General features: G+C 40.8%; 2 protein-coding genes across 5 annotated transcripts; both read right to left on the minus strand.

The window, feature by feature from the left end:
* LOC4336978 (methyl-CpG-binding domain-containing protein 13) lies at positions 1-4,478 on the minus strand. Of its 3 annotated transcripts, XM_015781251.3 has the most exons (6): positions 4,274-4,478; positions 3,062-3,168; positions 2,845-2,949; positions 1,710-1,859; positions 1,242-1,317; positions 1-1,169 (listed from the first exon to the last, which is right to left on the minus strand). In XM_015781251.3, exons 2-6 carry the CDS (start codon positions 3,128-3,130, stop codon positions 457-459), a joined length of 1,113 nt encoding a protein of 370 aa, XP_015636737.1. In that variant the 5' UTR covers positions 3,131-3,168; positions 4,274-4,478; the 3' UTR covers positions 1-456. The 3 variants fall into 3 exon arrangements, with proteins under 3 accessions (XP_015636737.1, XP_015636736.1, XP_015636740.1); XM_015781250.3 differs by having other exon boundaries at positions 1-1,317; XM_015781254.3 differs by lacking the exon at positions 3,062-3,168 and having other exon boundaries at positions 1-1,317.
* Positions 4,479-8,853: 4,375 nt separating this feature from the next.
* Positions 8,854-13,996, minus strand: LOC4336979 (probable potassium transporter 11). 2 transcript variants are annotated; one of them, NM_001419858.1, is made up of 9 exons: positions 13,007-13,996; positions 12,476-12,701; positions 12,056-12,301; positions 11,904-11,954; positions 11,382-11,642; positions 11,241-11,293; positions 11,047-11,161; positions 10,571-10,825; positions 8,854-10,149 (listed from the first exon to the last, which is right to left on the minus strand). In NM_001419858.1, the coding sequence occupies exons 1-9, from the start codon at positions 13,124-13,126 to the stop codon at positions 9,101-9,103; spliced, it is 2,376 nt and encodes a 791-aa protein (NP_001406787.1). In that variant the 5' UTR covers positions 13,127-13,996; the 3' UTR covers positions 8,854-9,100. The 2 variants fall into 2 exon arrangements, with proteins under 2 accessions (NP_001406787.1, XP_025880952.1); XM_026025167.2 differs by lacking the exon at positions 12,476-12,701 and having other exon boundaries at positions 8,891-10,149; positions 13,007-13,846.
* Between the last annotated feature and the right edge of the window lie 5,737 nt (positions 13,997-19,733).

Consider the following 19,733-nt stretch of genomic DNA (forward strand, 5'->3'; position numbering starts at 1 on the left):
TTTAGGTAGAACTTAGTCCAATGCACATTGCCATATCAAATGTCTAAGCTATTATTACATGTAGTAGTAATACACATGAAGGGTCTTTGTGCTGGCAGAGCAGTGACCCTGAGCATGACAATCTGGCACAGGCATCTGCATACAATCAGCATCTCTAGTCTGCACTAATGATACAAACAAATGAATTAGTAGTCAGGTTACTACACAAATTCAGACAGACAGAAAATAGTGTCCAGTTTAGCATAAGATGGGGGTATATTATTAGGTTATTATTACTTATTAGTGACGAACCATCTACTACAGTTCCAACAAGATACAGTCTTTCTTGCAACATGCATCCTTGTCAAGGTACCTAATGAGGAGTTCTAAGAAGCCTGTGAGGCTGGTTAGTCTTTGGCTTTCTTCTGATTTGCTTTTGCAGGTGAGAAGATTTGCCACATATTCCCCAGATGGAACTCACTGGGGAGGAAACCAGCCACTGCCGTAGAACTTATCTGATGGCCTTGGCATTGGCATGCCGACATGGTCGACTTGCGCATGGTTTCTACTACCATCATAAGCAGAAGAGGAACAATTCGGTGTCGTCCCTTTGTTCATGTCCTGTGATGGAATGAAGTCTAGAGCAGGGATGTCACCTGCAAGAGTCTTGATCGCAAACTTGAGGCATGGATCTGACCAGATACTTCGCAATAACGATGAAAGGGCGGACCCAGGCATAGCATCAGCTGTTCCAGCCTGTTGAGGATGAACAGATGATCCTTGCATTTGCTCGGTAGCTGATGGATACTTGTTTTGAGGAATTTCAGAAGCATTTGAAGTATGTGCTCCATCACTCTTCTCAGGAAGTACAGAGGAATTAGCCTTTGCTTTAGGACTTTTGGTCAACTTTGGTTGTGACTGATTAGCAGTGTCTGTGTTTGTGCTGAGAGCTTCATCTTTGGGCTCATTATTGCCTTCTTGGTTAATCTTCAGCGCAGCTAAACGAGGTGACGCTCGAAGAGGTGTAGAGATCTGTTTGACAGGTTTAGTTTTCTGTTTCTTTTCCTTGGGCTTATGCTCCATATTTGCTACTTCTCCTGTGGAAGATTCATGCTCCACGGATTGATTCGGAACCCTTGCCTTCTGAAGCTTTAACCGTGTAAGTTTCCCTTCGGACACACCCTTGGGCACTGATGATGACATATCTTCAGAATTGTCTGAACTGTTTGCATTTACCAAAAAATCACTCCGTGCACTATTACCTCTTGCTATTGGTAGATCACATTGAGTAGCCCCTTCACCAGCATCAAGTTGTCTGTGATCAGATGGTCTTCGTGTCTGAATTTAATGAAACAATGATTATAAGATGGGGACAGTAATCAAACAGAAAAAGAAACAAGGAAAACAAATGTAACAAGCAAAAACCCATCCAATTCACTCACGTACAATACATTAATACAGCAGAAATCACATGGTGTTGATTTAGCATTATAGTTGACAGAATGATTTAGTATTATTCTCTTTTATACTTCAAAGTTTTAGTGAAATATAGTTATTTTCACTGTTTATAAGGAACAACACTGTTTATATTTAGATTCATACATGGACTTAGTACTACTGAAAAACTCTCTCTCTTGAATAATGTAGCTGGCAGCCTGGCACTAGATTTTTTGTAAACATATAGACATATTACAAATTAGATATACCACTAGAATAGAAAAGGAGCATACATGATGAGATTGGTTTCTTGCAGTGTGCAGGTCTTCCATTTTCCTCTTATTTTGTATCATTACACAATTAGTAACATCTCCAGATTCAAGATACCGTTGAACATCCTTTTGAGAACGAAATTCATACATATTGGTTGGATCAATATAGAACTGCAGTGATAAGATGGACATACCAGTTAAAACTACAGAACAAAAGGTTAAAACATAAAGTAAACAAAATGATGTCAAGCAAATAATAGGTTCAAGTAGACCATCTTATGGCATAAAACGAGAGCTTAAAAGGTATTGTAAGAAAACAACTCAAGAAAAGTTGTAATCAATTTGTTATCAACAGAATACATTCACTACTAACTTGTTAGAACACGCCAAAATTATTTTAGTGTGAGGCTAAAACCAAGGTGTGAAGTTAGCAGCTCTCATTCTTCATATTCATACTGTCATAATTTCAAGGTTGAACAAAAATATTCTGTGCAAAACTGACTAATTATTTTTATTGCAGAAAACATTGGTGAACTGCAAGTTGATCATTACCATGCATTAACTCTTCACATTCTTATGCTAAATGTTTGCATAAACAAAGGAAAAAGATTCACTAACGAGTAATTTCTCCATAATACTGTAACGTAGGCAGTTGTTAACCAAACAGAAGACACACGGAGTATCACAGAAAATACTGCTATGTTTAGTTAATTGAAAAGAGCTAAAGAAAAGTCCTTGGTTCCACAGAAATTTACTCGAACATGTCCTGATATTAGAATTGTGTTGCAGAAAGGTTGTTCATTAACTTGCTCCATCACATTGCGGATGTTGACAGCTGGCAAACAGCAATGCAATCCAACTATATATCATCAGAGTATTTGATAAATTGCTTCTGGGAAAGAAAGGTAAGTGGTCTAGACTCCACTAAATGAAACTGCATAAATTCTAATGCAGATGAGAAGTCAAGGGGTTGCTTTGCATCTAATCATTAGCAGCCACTTGTTCTTTCAAGGATTATCCTTGGCTTGCTTGTGGAAGAGACATCAGAGTTCAGAAGGACACCAAAAATGTGCATGACTAATTTTGAAACATAACGTATTAAAAAAAGGATCAAGTTTGGTATTTTCATGATTTAATCAAAAGGAACTACACTTACCGTATCACCCTTGACTCTAGACCCAGATTGGTTCTTCCGAGGCCTGTATTCTTTCAACCATCCATGAGGTAACCCCTCCCCAGCAGGCTCAATCTTACCATCGGCCTAAGGAGTAAGAAAGCAGTAGGAAGTAAACAAAGTTGTCAAAAATAAATTGTTACAGAAATGAACTAAAATGGAAAGACATTTAAACAAAAAAGGTCAAAACCTTCCATACCGTGACAGCAGGTTTTGCCCTAACAATCCCACTTCGTGTTATACGATGAGAGCCCTCGTTGGAATCCATAGTCTATTTCCCGTTTTGATAATGAAATCCACAAAATCCTGTTTATATGGAACTTCCTAAGTCATATAGATATTAAATATACAGTACATATGTTTTTGTAACTGACTATAAGTATGCGTTCTTGTGAAGTTTATTCTAATATGTGAAAAAGGTGGAGTTTATTGAAGGAAAAATGGAAGCAATCGAGCTGTACTTCGTTGAAATACATTGCCGGGTCGGACAAAAGATTGGGTGACCTAATTTCATTAAGATTGGGGGACTTTATTGAAATACAATGCCTCAAGTCTTCTGCAGAGAAACCCAGAGGCATAAGGTTGCCGGTGCACTACAGAGAGTCATTACATAATATGTACATCGTGGACTCGTGGTTCAAACAAACAAGTGGGCTCAAAATAATCCAGGGAAACTTATCCAATCTCAATTACTCCAGCTACTAAGATGGGCAAAACTTAGAGCTTTGCGGGTATACGGTACACATAATCCTAGGACGAGCTTTTATTTATATTTTTTGTCAAAGCAAAACTTAGATATGACTAATTATTCCATTTCAATTAAAAAAAACTTGCTTGAGGTCAGCTACCGAGTTTCATAGAGCAAGAACAAGCTTATAGGGTTAGAATCACTCAAAAGAACGAATTTAACCCACAAACCTTTTAACAGTGTAAAGACCTAGCAACTATTTATGAAATTACTAGTATTGAACTCTTTCATTTTCCCACAAAAAAAGGTTTTTTCCTCATCCCTCCAACCTTTTAAAATGAAATCACGCTATCATGAAGCGTAGAAAACCAAAAAATTCAAGTAGAAAAAAAATAGTCTTGAGGTAATAACTTACCCAATTCACTGAACTCGATCACATATTACAGTCACAAAAAAAAGCTACTTTTGCAGAATAGATCCAAAAGCAAGAAGCATATCAAGCTCCATGCTAGCAGCAGTTACTGTTGATTCACCACGAACATGCAACTAAACCTCCAAGAAACCCACAGAACTCCCCGTTAATCGTAAAAAATTTCAGCTAGAACAAACTATTATCCACCAATAACCAACTCAAACTGATTAGAGCTCAGGATCAATTGAACCAACCGCACAAGAAAAAGTAGTCGTCGTTAGTAATAGGCAAGAAGCCGAGCAAGAACTCACCACTACGGCCCGGCCGCTGCCGCCATGGAGCCGGGAAGAAACAAGCAGATCGAGGTCGTCGAGGAGGCTCACGAAGAACAGCAGCAGCAGCAAGAACACGGTAGAAACCAGTAGAAAGAAGGCGATGTGGTTCAGTGGTTTGCTCTACCTCTACTCCTCCACGCACTAGGGACTAGGGAGAGCTTTTTCTTTCTCTCTCTCTCTCACTCTCTCTCACACTACACTACACAGAGTCTTCTATCTCTATCTCTTTCTTTGCTTGTCTCGTTGCGTCTCCTCCGCTACTACTACTACTAGCAATCTCCTTCCTGTGAACGTGATGCTATTGCTATTGCGATTGCTGCCACTACTACTCACTCATGTGTGGACTGTGACGGTGTCCTTGTAGGAGTAATAAATTTGATTGGCAACCCCCCCGGGTTGATGATGAATGGTGGACGCCATGGCCGCGACAGTCGCAGCAGCAGCAGCAGCAGCGTTGGATAAAGAGGAGAGAAAGGCATCTGTTTTCTTCTGCCTTTTTTTTCCTCTCTCTCTCTCCTAATGTCTGATTCCTTTTTCTCTCTCCTTGCTTGTACACAGTACAGTACAGTGTGGTACTACGCCAGTACAGAATTGGTGAGATGTTTATTATTGCCTGGGTTAATTAGGCAAAATGACCCGAGATTTATGCAAAATTTGGGGTCTTTTTCCGGTGTCGAATCGTGCTACTACTCCTTTTTCTTTTTCTTTTTGCCTTCTTTTTGGTGGTGATTTTTAAGGGCTTCTTTTAAGTCAACGTGCCTTCGGCTTGTGGCAGCTTTGCTGCATCACTGCTACTGCTAGCAGTAGCATTCACTTTCACTCTCAACTGATATCCTGCCAATTCCAGGTCAGCTGCAATCAATCTTTGTCATACAAGATGAGATAGCAGATAGCCCTTGATGATTCTGCAAGAAAAAATCAGACCACACTCACACTCCATTCTTCTTGCCATCAATTATTGGCAAGAAGAATTCTCTCACAAAATCACACCTGCTTTCTTTCATGAGCAAGCAAGCAAAAGCAGAGGCAAGGCAAGTTCAGTCAGGTCATGGGGCAGAGGTAGACAGCCAGAATAAACAAGCAAGCAAGCAGATCAAAGCACTAATCCAGACGAATGAGATGCTCTGATTAAGCAATCAAAAGTAGAGCAATCACTGGGATGAATAGATTAGTGTATGCATGATAGCATGAGTAAGATTGCACAGGGGAATCCAGTTCTCTCTGTATCTGTGCTGCATAGTGATATGGCTGATCACTTGATGATGATCATCAGAGAGGAGAAATTTGCAGATGTGGACACTGGAGTGCTGGACCCCCTGTTCTTCCTGTGCCACGTGTTCGACGTGGAAAACGATGGATCGCACGTTGTTGGTAGGTGGTGCCAAACCCCAAAGCCCAAACTGTTCCAGTCATTGCAACTTTTGCAAGAGATAAGAAAACCGTACAATCAAATATTTTGTTTATGAACAGAATTGCCTCCGTTCCCTCTCGTGATTTCGTGAATTTCTTGCTGTTATAGAAAACCTCGCAATCAGGATGATACTCACGATGCTTCTTGCTTTCGTCATCCCTAAATATAATACTCCCTCTATCTCAAAATATAAAGAATTTTGGTTGAACGAGATAAATCCTAGAATTACGAATCTTATATGTCCACCTTCCTGTCTAGATTCGTAGCTATGTTATATTCAACTAAAATCTCTTATATTTTAAAACAGAGACTAACTTCTAGAGTTTTTATTTCAAAATATAATAATCTAAGTATTGGTGTAAAAAATGTTTTTTAGCAGAAAACTATGTCTATGTGTACCGCCCTTACTAATCCTTGGTGACCTCAACTCATCTGGGCGTGCACCTCACCTACCCGAGGAGACAAGTCTTTTTATCTCTCTACTTACAACCATGTAAAGGCTAAAATTTGCCACCACATTTTAGGATGTTTATTTTTTAAAAATATTATAGAAAAGTTGCTTTAAAAAATTATATTAATCTATTTTCCAAGTACAAAATAATTAATAATTAATTAATTATACGTTAATAGGCTAATAGCTCACCACCTCGTTTAGAACACAAAAATCCTATCTCCAGTTTCTAGCTACTATGATAATACCCCTTATTAAATGGTTTATAGGTAAAAGTGAAGGGTAGTTGAGGGCAAAATAGGAAGAATTTTGAATGAGAAGTGATTAATGAAATCATTATTACTCTATTGTGACAATTATTTTAGGATAAATTTAAATTTAAGAAATACAATTATTATGGGACAAAGGTAGTATTTTGTTTTCAAGTTTGAGGTGTACTAATAACTTTATTAAAACTATTTTTACAGGTGTGCTAGCTATAGCTTGTTGCTAGAAACTGACATGTGATGCACATCTGTACTGCTCCAAAATATACTACTACGTTTTCGAACTGATAGAGTGGTAAAAAAACAAACCTTGCTCAAGGGCTTGAACTTGAAGTGCATGCCTAACGCCGATCCGCCATTGAGTGGAATGCCATCATGCCATCATGTTTGTGTCAGAAGTGGAGAATTCAGAGAAGAAAACAGAAGAAGTTCAGAGGACAGCGAAGCGGTATCCCTCTATTCCGAACTCTACTCTTCTTCTCTGAATCCTCTGAACATTTTTCTCTGAACTTCTTCTGCTTTCTTCTCTGAATTCTCCACTTCTGACAGTTTACCGCGCCATGGGGGGCTCTCGCCGTCTCCGGCCTTGCTGGTCGCCGTCGTGGCGAGCCCGGTATACCTTGTAGTACAGCTCGGCGCGGCGAACGTCATGAGCGAGCGCGCGCCGCCGCCGCCGCCGCAGCAGCAGCAGCACGTAGCGGCGAGAGAAGAAGGGAAGCCGCGTCGGCGCCGTCGATGATGTCAGCGTCGAGCACGCAGGAGCCGCGGCCTTTGTTCAGGCCCATACAGAAATGGGCCGCGCATAAGCCGAACCGCCGTTTAGGCCAAATTTTTATATGGGCCCGGCCCGCTCGTCGCCCAGCGAGGCGATTCCGGCCGTCGCGCCGCCGTCGCCGGTCTGAGGAGTACGCGGGACGCGGCTACGCTTCTTACGCCTTCCACATTCGAACGGTGCTAGTTCACTCGTTCTTGCTACGGAGAAATTTTTTGGTTTTTGAATTCATATGCATGCAAAGAAAGGAATAAGTTCACTGAAGGTCCCTCAACTTAACAGCGAGATTTTTTAAGGTCTCTTAACCACAAAACCAGAAATCTCCACCCCTAAATTATACAAAACTGTTCACTCAAGGTCCCTAGACAGTATATATGGGTGGTTTCGCTGACGTGGCACTCTAGTAAAAAAAAAAAAAGTATGTAGGGCCCACATGTCAGTGTCACATTTTTTTTTCTTTTCTTTTCTCCTCCTCTTCTCTTTTCTCTCTTCTCTCTCTCTTCTTCTTCGAGTGAGACCGGCGGGCGAGCGAGCAGCGGCGAGCGGCGGCAGGCGAGCACGGCGGTGGGTCCGCGCGGCAGCCGAGCGTGGCCGGCGGGCGAGGCAGCCGAGCGGCGGCGGGCGACGGCAGGCGAGCGCGGCCGCGCGGGTGGAGCAGCGATGGGCGGGCAGCGGGCGAGCGTGGCGGCGGGTTCGCGTGGTAGGCGAGCAGCGGCGGGCGGCGGTAGGCGAGCGCGGCAGGCGGGAGCTAGAGAACCCGAGAGCGTCGCCTCCGGAGCGAGCGGTAGCGCCGACCGCGCCGCCCTATCTCTCGCCGGAGCGAGCGGTAGCGCCGGCCGCCTCTGTCCCCCTCTCCGCGCCGCCTGGTGGATGGACCAGCGCGCCCGCTTCGCGCCGCCCGCCTCTCCCGCCGTTGCAAGCGGTCGTGCCGGCCGCGTCTCTCCCCATCTCCGCGCCGCCCGCCTCTTTCCCCCTCTCCGCGCCGCCCGGTGGATGGGCCGGCGCGCCCGCCTCTCTCGCCGTCGCGTGCGGTTGCGCCGGCCGCCTCTCTGCCCCTCTCCGCGCAGCCCGGCGGATGGGCCGGCGCGCCCACCTCTCCCTTCGCTGCTCGGCTGCCGCGCGGACCCACCGCCGCGCTCGCCTGCCGCCGCCCGCCGCTGCTCGCTCGCCCGCCCGCCGGCCTCACTCGAAGAAGAGAAAGAGAAGAGAGAAAAGAGAAGAAAAGAAAAGAAAAAAAAGATGTGCCACTGACATGTGGGCCCTACATACTATTTTAATTTTTTTTTTCGCTGACTAGGATGCCACGTCAGCGAAACCACCTATATATACTGCCTAGGGACCTTGAGTGAATGGTTTTGTATAGTTTAGAGGTGGATATTTCTGTTTTTTGGTTAAGGGACCTTAAAAAATATCGCTGTTAAGTTGAGAGACCTTCGGTGAACTTATTCCGCAAAGAAATCACCTGTTTGTTTGGTTTTTTTTCCTGTATAGATGAATAGATGATGGAAGAGATGCACTTAATAGTGCAGTGATAAGGTTGTGTGGTTTCAAACTTAAGGTCCCATGTTAAATTCCCAACATACTTATATTTTCTTCTTAAATAATGTTTGGAATGACTTCGGTATTTTACCTTTTTTTTTAATATTCTATATAGTTGGCACCAAAAACTTAACATGTATTGAGTCATATCATCTAGAAAATAGTAGCCTTCAGATCTCTCTCATGCTTCGATCTGATCCATTCATTTGTCATATGCATTTACAACTCACTAATTACACCCCCCATGAAAAATGACTGTTTATTAATAATTTACAGTTGCTTCTCCCTAAAAAACATGTACAGCTGCCTCCCTCCCTCTTCCATGGAGCCCTACTCCTACACAAATTAAGCCGGAAAATGCGTTTCATATATAATATATTTGGCCAACATTAAGCAAGCTCTCATGGGGAACATTGAAGATCACACTGTTCTCCCTGCAGATCTTCCTCATGAAGGCATACATGTAATTTACCGCGATCTTCTTGATGATCCCCGAATCCCTCCTCGCGAGGACGATGGTGTTCCCGAGGATGTGGACGACACCGGCATCCTTACACCGGTTCAGGAACTCCAGTTCATCACTGACAGTGTGGCTGGCCTGGCTTGAATACCTCAGTAGGCTGTTCCCCCTCAGAGGTGACTGCACTGGCACAATGGAGTCCTGTGATGAGTAGCTCAGGTCACCATTGGAGCACATTGTGTTGTTGTTGGTTTTCTCAGCCAGAAATGCATTGCTGATGGATCCCTCCGTCCTCTGCTCCGGCACACTGAAGTCATCAGAATCGGAATAGCCCTCCATCATGCTCTCGAGTCGCAGGAAGGACAAGAGGCAGTTGAAGAGCATCTTCTCAAAGTCCTCATCTTTCTTGTGGAGGTCTTTGTACCCGTACCTCGCAACACAGCGGAAAATGTGGAAGTTCTTTGGCCCGATCCTCCTCACGAGGAACCGCTCATCCATCGGGACGGTGTACACTGGAAGGTACTTCACACAGACGAAGACGACAACCGAGTGGATTGCAGGGAGGTTGGTGATGAAGTGGGAGAAGATGTGCGGGACACCGCTTGCCAGTTCAGTGTACACAAAGCCTATACCTGGAACCCTGACCAGACCGAGGCTCGGACCGAGGCCAAGGATCCAGGCCATTGAGACCTTGCTGTGCATCTCAAATTCATACCGCTTCACTGTGCAAAAATGCCACACATACATGATGATGAAGAAGGCTGTGGCAATGACAAGTGGGACCCAACCACCTTGATCAATCTTCAATAAGCAGGCCGAGAAGTAGGGGATTTCCACCATCAACGAAAGCACAATAAAGGTGACAACTAGAATCCAGTGACTCTTCCACACCAGCAACATTATTGGTACCATCAGAAATGTTGTGACTAGCATAACTATAACCACCGCAGTTCCTGTTCATACATCATAAAATGGAAATCAAGAGTTGACTAATGATGCAATGCATATTATATCATGAAAAATCAGTATCAGCCTCTCATTTTCAGGAAAAAAAAATTGGTGTCACTAGAAGCAGTCGTATTGGTTTAAATGGTCTATTTATTTATCCAAATTTGGCACGATATCTACAATGATGGAAATTTGGAATTTATAGTTTTTGTACTACATCATCAGGGATTTGTATGTGAATGTCAGGTAACCACCAATCATGGCCAGAGTCAAAATGAAATATAAATGGTTTTATGAAAGTACTACTGATTAGCACAAAGTGTATTAAAATGTTTTTGCATATAAATGTTGCATTGGGATGCTAAAATGGCAGCTCCATGGCATGCCAAATTATTCAAAAATATTATATAAAAGGTGAAATGTTACCATATGCATTTCCTATCTGACTTTGGTTCTTGAATCCAGCAGTCACAGCAATGCAAAGAATTAGAAGGACCCAATTGATGTCAGGGATGTAGATCTGCCCAAGGAATTTCTTCGAGGTGTGCACTATCTTTACACGGGGAAAGCAGCCTAGTGCAAGAGCTTGCTTTATTATCGAGTAAGTCGCAGATATGGTGGCCTGGCTTGCAACTATTGCTGCTGCAGTTGCTATGACAAATGCTGGCCAGTATATGGAATCTGCAATCATTAAACACATCTCACAGTGAGCACCATATTACAAATAGGGCCATAAGCAATACAAGCTATCAATATTGGGTTGTGCACTATGCCAATGTGCACCTAGCAGACATGATGTGGTGGCACATTCACATTCTGTCACAAGACAACTTAGACAAGTGGAAAGCATGGATGAACTATTCCACAAAAAGGTAGATGAAAAGCTGTTGAGATGAGAGAACCTGGAATGGAGCGATAAAAAGCATCAGCAACATGGTCCTTGTGGGCAATGATATAAGCAGCCTGCCCTGTGTATGCCAGTAGAAGGCATGGGAATACAATCAAGGTGAATGCAATCTGAAAAAATAGACATGTTTACTTTAGTTAACCCGCAATTGCATAAAGATCCGGTAATGCCTTGCTTAAAATATGTTACCTGAATGGCAAATACAGGAAAATGGCATAGATCAGCAAATAGTGCTTCAGTTCCTTAAGAGGACAACATTGTATTGCATGTTACAATGGGTTTTACATAAGCTGATGCAGGTAAACTCTATTACTGAAGAAAGGGCCTCACCTGTGATGCTTAGCATGATTCCTCCAAGAGAGGCCCAGCTATCAGAATTTCGTCGCTGGAAATACCGGTATATATAGACTGGATTGTATGCTTTTAGCACAGAGCCTTTATATTTGTGTATGTTCAGTGCTCCGACACTTCCAATTAGAATGAACCAGAGGAGCACTATAGGTGCAAAGAGCCATCCAACTTTGTCTGTACCATAGTGTTGCATGCTAAATAATCCAATTAAGATGATCACGGAAACAATTACAACAACATCTGCCAATACAGGGTAGACCAAAGATCAAACAAGTTTGCAACATCAATCAATGCAAAAGAAAATAATGATTATTAGATTGGGATTTTGGAATCCTTGTTAAGATCGTGAAGGATCATGCATTTGGGACAATAATAATGCATAGAAACAGATATAAATGTCACTGACTTACTTCCATCAAGGAAGAACATGATTTTACTCAGTATATACAGAATTTACAATATCCAAGAATTTGATAGACTATAAAGGGCACACAGCATTACCAGTACTCATATTCGGATTTTGAACTTTTATTCCACCTGATGCAGAAAGAACTGGAACACAAAAAAGATCATAAATCAGATTCAAGATGCATTGGATTTTCTCAGAAGAATATGATGCTGAGTATTGATTAAAAAGAAATTAAGATGTGTACCTGATATAGCAGGGGTAAGGATTCCATCTCCAATAGCTGTACAAGTACCAATGAGAACAACAATAAGAAGACAATTTCTTTTATATGCATGCGCTTCTAGCCATCTTTTAATTTTTGCTCCTACTGAATTCTCCTCGTATGTTTGCCGACTATATGTCGTCAGGTCCTCATCAGTCTTGTGTTGGTTGGGTATAGTGCTAATCTTTGCATGACGGCATAGCAGGGAATAAAGAGCAAATGTGCCACCTGTGAGGATAACAATCTGTAAGTGGTCTTCTCTGAAAATATGTAACAAGTTATCAAGTGAATAATAAGCAGAATTGCGCAAGCAACATTTGTTTGTAATATCGAGAACAGTCAAATGGTTTCAGGCTACAATGTTATATGCTACTTAGATTGTAGGAAGATCAATTATCTAACCTTGACCATTGTCATTTGCCCGCAAGACAACAAAAACATACTTCAGAAGAGGAATGAGGGTAAGGGTGTAAATGATCAAGGAAAGAGCACCAATAACATCCTCTTCATCGTCTACTCCATGAGGAAAGGCATTATAGAACACATACAATGGTGATGTACCCAAGTCACCAAAGACCACCCCCAGGCTCTGAAATGCAAGCCGCAGTAGCAAAAGCGACGAAAACTTCTGTATTAAGGAAAAACAGTCAATACAAATTACTGATTTACCAGCTCAGTTACTTCAATTAGAACAGTATAAACATCCAGTTTTTTCATGCCCTACAAATGGCAAACTAAATATTCGTGCAGTACCATCCATCTAAGCAGCAAATTCATTATCTAAAAAAGTTAGTAGTGAATCTGCCAATGAAATGAATTAGTCACATGCAGAGACCGATCTTTACATCTACTTCAGCTATTCTGAAAGCCCTCATTTGTGCAAAACAAATCGACTTTCATACGCTAATAACTGAAGAGAAAGAAATCTCAGACCTTTTCTCTGTACATATTCTTCAGCCTGCTTGCCTCCTCATCCATGGGCTGATCAAGGTTCTGATCCAGCTCCCACATGCTCCCCCTATTTGTCCCCTCGCTCTCTGACAGCGACGCCATCGATCTCTTTTCACCTCAGCTACAGCTCCTCCTCAAATCCTCGTACCAAGCACACTCCCCAGCAAGCAAGTCCACTTCAGTCTTTGCAGAAACCAAAATGTAGATTTATCCTAGCAATAAGCATTCGGCCTCCAACAAATTCAGGTGATCTCACACACAAAATTCGGACTCAGTGTCCACAAGAACACCTCCACCTTCAATTCTTCAATCAACAAAACGATTGGAGCTTTAGCTAATCAGACAAACACTTGAGCTCCCAACGAAATCTCCACAGTACTAACAGTCCTTCTGTACTGGAAAAATAAACTGCTTCCACACCTTTGATAGCGAAAAACTTCAGAGCCTCGCAACAAACCCACAAAAATGGATCTCCGAAGCGCCAAGAATCACATCAAAAGTACTTCAAACTCAGAACTCCAAATCCTGTCTGCCACAGGTTCCTATAACCATGAAAATCCCAGCCAAAGAAAACCCAATCTTTCCACCCCAAAACCTTCGCCAAGATCAGATTTTTGGCACCGGCAACAACAATCCCCGCCACGGCTCCGACGCAGTCGGGCTCTAACTGGCAAAACGCAACAGCCGCGACAGGGAAGAGAGCGACGAGGAGGAGGAGGAGGAGCTGAGGCGGAGAGAGCAGCGGCGCCCAGCCAAACGGGAGGAGAAGAAAAGTAGGCAGGAAACGATTCCAGAAGCAGCATGCGTTCTCTGCGCAAACACGGCTCCTGGAATTCAACCGCTTCTCTGGATATGGATTTGCTGTATTGCAGTATTGCAATTGCAGCCAAGGGAGGAGAAGAGAGAGGAGTCTTCTTCCTCCTTTGGCGCTTCTTGGCTTCTTTCTTTGCTGGCTGCTGGCTGCTGGCTGCTGGCTACTGCTGCTGCTTCTGGCTGATATAAGCCTTTGGTTTGTTTGTGCCTTTCTGAAGCTGTGAAAAGAACTAAAGATGCTGACCTGGCAAGTTAGTAATTACTACTTACTTACTTGGTAATTAGTTAGTGATTATGATACTAGTTAGTTAGTTAGTAATTGGTTATTGGTCCTTTTGGTTTGGAGTTACATGAGCTTCTGTTTTGTGTTAAACTACAAGTAAATTTTGGTTCTTTGTTTGTTGGTACACAGGTTATATTGTTGCTTACTTGCCAAGTTGTATTATTCAAGAATTGTTGTTTGACTTTGTTTGAGTTTGTTCATGTGTTGGGGATTTTTTTTTTCATAGTACCTTGTGTCCTTGTGTACTGGTCTGTCCACATCGGCCAATAGTTAGTGAGTGGAATTCCATTTGATATTTAATTTGGTGATCTGCAACCCGAATCTTGCTTACTATTTAATTTGCAGCTTGCTTAAGCAGACACGTTTACTTAGTAAATTATGTTAATCGTCTATTGTTTTCATACTTCCATACACCTATTGGTACTGCCGGTGAGGTAAAAAAAATGTTTCTTGCAACTACTTCCTCCATTTCACAATGTAAGTTATTTTAGCATTTCTCATATTTATATTGATGTTAATAAATCTAGATAGCGGAGGGAGTATAATTCATTGTTTTTCATGTGATTAGCTTATTTTTCCTAAATGATAAAAACATGAACAGTGTCCTATATTTGCATGTCGCCACTCGCCATCCATGTTAACCTGGCACGTCTGAATGTCTCCTGAATTGAATCAGTCCAAATTAGTAATTCAAGCAGAACATAAATGCAAAGAAAGAAAAATATGTTTTTTTTTCTAGAGCATTCAAGGAGAAGGATTTGTTCACAAAAGATTCACATCTGATGCCTCCTTCAGAGAAACTACTGTGAAAGGTTTGTGTACGGCCCTGAAGCCGTCTCACCGGATTGTAGGAATCCTGTTGTGTTTGTGTAGAGCCATATATTCTCCAGAGAAAAAGTGCTGCAATTATGCAAGGGAATTGGAATGGAATGCAACATTATTACTGCACAATAATGCAGGGGAATCGTGCTTAGCGAATTTATTCTCGGTGACTTTTCTTCAGGTTGAAACTCTGAAGCAGTAGTGATGTCCATCAGAGTGTTCAGTAATCCTCTAATATCAATAAAAGTTCCCTTTATCTAAAAAGTGATGGGCATCAAACCAGGTCTTGTACTTTAAACTTTGAAACAAATTATTCAATAAATTATTATAGCAGATATCTACTTAACTGTAGGAATAAATTAAATATTTTTGTAAATCCTAAAAAAATATTTTTAGAAATAAACTTAATAGATAACTTAGAACATGTGGTTCAAATAATGTAGTAGAAGAATTTATTTTTTTAGGAAAAGGAGACATATTTCAGAGAGAAGCAAATAATCCACCGTAATAATTTACTACTAGTGAAGTAACAGAAAAGAGCTGATGCTCAATTGAAAGTTTAGAAACACATACAGACAACAAACCGGTCATTGCATACGTTCAGCTACTACGTTACGTCACAGCTCAAAACTGAAGCATTGGACTGAACAATGCACATCACCAGGTATTTATCGTATATCGTATATGTTTGCTCTTATCCACATCAACATCCCCGGAAATGACCCTTCTGCCCTCCCTCCTTCCTGAAGGAGGCATGGTACAATGAGGGCACCGGAAAGTCTGAAAGACACTAGCAAGTCATGAACAATCTGATGGCCTCTCTGAACATATAAAGCATGATAGTGCCACTTTGCTAGTAGTGGGTGGCTGTCATTCTCTGAAAATGCAAGCTTGTGATATGCTCCACCACCATATAATATGCTTGTTCTTCCATGATGGTGAAATAGGGTGTGATTATTCCTCTCACAACCAGCCTGTTGATATTGTTCTCTGATCACTGATCCTTATCCTTTTCAACTTTGCATTGTGTGTGTTTGTGTGTATTTAGGTTGGGTTATAAGCTATCTAGGCAACTACTGTAGTTTGGTGCATAAGCTGTTCTTAGTGCTAGTGCAGACATCAAAAACTTCTTTCCCTGTTTCAATAAAAAAAAAGTGTCAACTTCTTCTTTAGAGACAAACTGAAGGACAGGAATGCTTGTGTCTTTTATAGAGGTGGTGGTGTTAGGTATAACTCACACTGAACTGTAGTTTTTTTTGTTTTGTTTTTTTTTTACTTTGCAACATTGGGACCAATAAATTAAATCTTGCTGCACTATGCTGGAGTAAAAATTATTGTATCTCACAAATAATGGAGAGGGACCTTTTGCAATGACAGGGAATTGTGCTTATGACCTACGCGACCTAATTTACCAACTAGCTAGATAGATAGTGTTACTTTTACCAAATCATAATGTTGCAGTGTAAGATGATTAGTGCATGTGTCTTATTACGATTCAACTTCTTGTGCTTTTTCTTTAAAATGTTTTAAAACTAATCTTATCCCCTTACTGCAAATTCTCTGAAGAAAAAATTATTTGCAATGATCAAGTGCATCAGCATCTCATAAGGGCATATGTATGCAGAACCAAACAGAAAAGGCTGGATATATTAACAAGAGCATCTTAATTATAAAGGATCTGAATTATTTGCACTCACATAAAGCTAGTACTCAATCAATAATATTTGTCACTTATGGTAGCATCAATAACCAGGGGAGTTCATATCTGAACAATAAAGAACATCATACGGCTCTTCAGATGTTGGTAGTGCATGGTAGGCCTTATAATTCAGACACTATGCATATATACACAGACAAAACCAGGAAGAACTAGCGAACGATCAGGTGAGCCAATAATGTCCAATTCATTTATTGATTGGCCATTATATTTGACCTGAGTCATGGATACAGAGAAGCATTAATCTATTAATGTAAACTGCATTAGCTAATCAATAGCTAATCTATTCATGGATATAGAAAGTCTGCCTACTTGCAGTTGTACTTTGTCTGTCTCCCATATATGGAGTACTAGATACTATTCCCCAGTTTCATATAAGTCATTTTGGATTTATACTAAGTCAAACGATCAAGTTTATAGAATAATATAGCAACATTTTTAACACAAAACAAATATATAAAAATTATATTCAATCAAACTTGAAGAAGTTTGACTTAGGATAATCCTAAAATAATTTATAAACATGAAAGGAAGAAGTGGATGCTGAATTTCAGTTTGGCACAAATTAAGAACAACTCTAGAGAATAATGCTTATATTAACTATTATTTTATTATGCATGTACATCGGGATAATATATTATATATGTGATTTTACAAAATTGAATGAAAGGTCAAATGAATGAGAATCCCAGGCTTGCCATCATTCCCTCATGCACGCCATACATTGACTTTTATACAAGTTGGGTCTTGGCCGTATTTTCGATTCTGTACCCAAATATAGTTTTTCTATCCTCTATCAATCATCACCAAACATAGTTCAGTACGAAGATTAGCACTAATCTAATTAGCAACACTGTCATCTGATGCGTGATTAGGATTATAAGCGTGGTGGTCAGCTCAGGAATCAAGAAAAACTTGTGAGCTTGTAGTGTTTATTTTATTTTGCCGGTCGGCCAAGTATCATTAAGAAAAAAGGGGTAAGGAGCTTGTAGTACTTGTGGCCAGCTTAAGATGCACATCTGAATATGTCATGCTAAGATATTTTTTATTATGATAATATCATGACCAAATTGTATTGTTGCAGACAATGTTACTGATTTGTAAAAAAAAAAAAAAGTGCTTGCCACGTAGTGTATGTATGGGCAATGTTTTTCCGAACTAATCAACGTCACTTTCGCTGTTCCTTGTTGACAAAATAGCTTAAAAGGCTTAAAAGTCAGGACTGATCTGTCTAGACAAAAAGCACGACGCTATCGAATTAATATGCAATAAAAATAACTGTACTAATTTCGATCAAGTAAAAATACTGTATAGAGTATTATTAGCTTATCAACGGCTGCCACGTATCGTGGGTTACATCTATTTTTAAATATATGATGTTGATGAACTTTAGATATGTTGATGTTTGACCATTTATTTTGGTAAAATAATTATTTTTTATATTATTTATTTATGACTTGTTTTGTTGTTAAAAGTACTTTACATGCATATGACTTATGTTTTTCTATACTTATGAATAAAATGAATAATTAAACTACGCGTTGTGAGCCTATGCTATGTGTTTCTAAAATAAAATGTTATACCTTAAAGGCGGAATTTTTTTCCCCAAGCAGGAACGTCTGAATTCTATCCAAATTTCAGTTTCCTCCCAAACTCAAGCCTCCTCTCACCTGTAAACTTCGGACCTGTTCAGATTATAGCTAAAATAAACCTTACCAAATTTTGCTACAGCTAAAATTTTGGCAAGTTGGCAATATTGCCAAAATTTTAGCAGAATTTCTTATATATTTACTAAATTTGGCAACAAACTAAACGTAGATATTTTTTTACAACTTAAAAAATGATATGATTGAAAATAACATTAATATAAAGAGCCCCTTCAGTTTCAGTTCTTTCATATAATAATGAACTTCCCTTTCACGCAGTCGATTACGTGGCACATAACGATATACGTCTCTTCATGTGATCGATCTGGCATCGATCTCGATCCTCGATCTTGATTGTCGATGCGATCTGGGTCAAGTTGTCTTGTACCTGAAGATAAGTCGATAATGTCGCCATTGTTGCCGCTGTGCTTGAGACAGTACCTTCATTCAGCCTCTTCTAGATCAGCCTGCCGCCCCCCTGCAAATCAGAAACCTCCAAGCATCCATGATACAGATTGATCAATTTATTAAGCGTGGACCCTGCAGAGACAGATCGATCGATCTCCAGACTCCAGAGAGTGAATGAAACGAGTGAATTGAATCATGAATCATATATCCAGCTGATCGATCGATATAATGAAGGTGAGTGTGTTGCATACGTTTGTGCGATACGGCCATGAACTGACAGACAGCATGGCTGAAAGCCTGAAAACAATGTGTGCGACATGTATCTTCCCTGTCTGGACAAAATTGGGAGATGGTAGCATGTAACTACGTATGAACTGGTGAGACGAACGCATCGCCTGTACTGTAATGCGCAGTACAGTGGTTAGAGCGACTCTGGACAGCGATAGGTGGCATCTGAATTCTCACCGCGCACGAATATCCCCTTGCTGCAGCCACACAAAGAAAGAGTGACTCATCGTTTACCCAAAAGCTGGATATAAATCATAACGGTTTATTAGCGATTCAAAAATAATTTATGAGTAAAATTTTTATATATGTGTTCTTACCAACTTAGAAAGTTAATGCTGAAAAAGAAACTACGTTACAAATATCTTACAATCAACGATAGGATTAAAATTTAAAATTTTACTTCGGCATATTTATTTTAAAATTTTAATGCTAAAAATGAAACTACTTTGTGTTACAAATATCTTAAAATCAACTTTAAATTAAAATTTAGAATTTAACTTTAGTAGTATTTTTTTAGGCAACCAATGGGGCGCTCCCGAAACAAAGCCGTGTTAATGGGCTCCCGCATGGCGTGAAACTGACCGAGCCGGTGGGCTCACGAAGCCCGATAATCCCAGCCCATACTCACGCTCCCGGCCGGCCCATCCATGGCCTAGTAAGAGCGTTGTATAGTACTTTGTGGGCCTCATCTTCTTAGTGGGCCTCGGATTCGTCGTCTCCGCTTCTGGGCCG

Source organism: Oryza sativa, chromosome 4, assembly GCF_034140825.1.
Source record: "Oryza sativa Japonica Group chromosome 4, ASM3414082v1".
Taxonomy (NCBI): domain Eukaryota; kingdom Viridiplantae; phylum Streptophyta; class Magnoliopsida; order Poales; family Poaceae; genus Oryza; species Oryza sativa.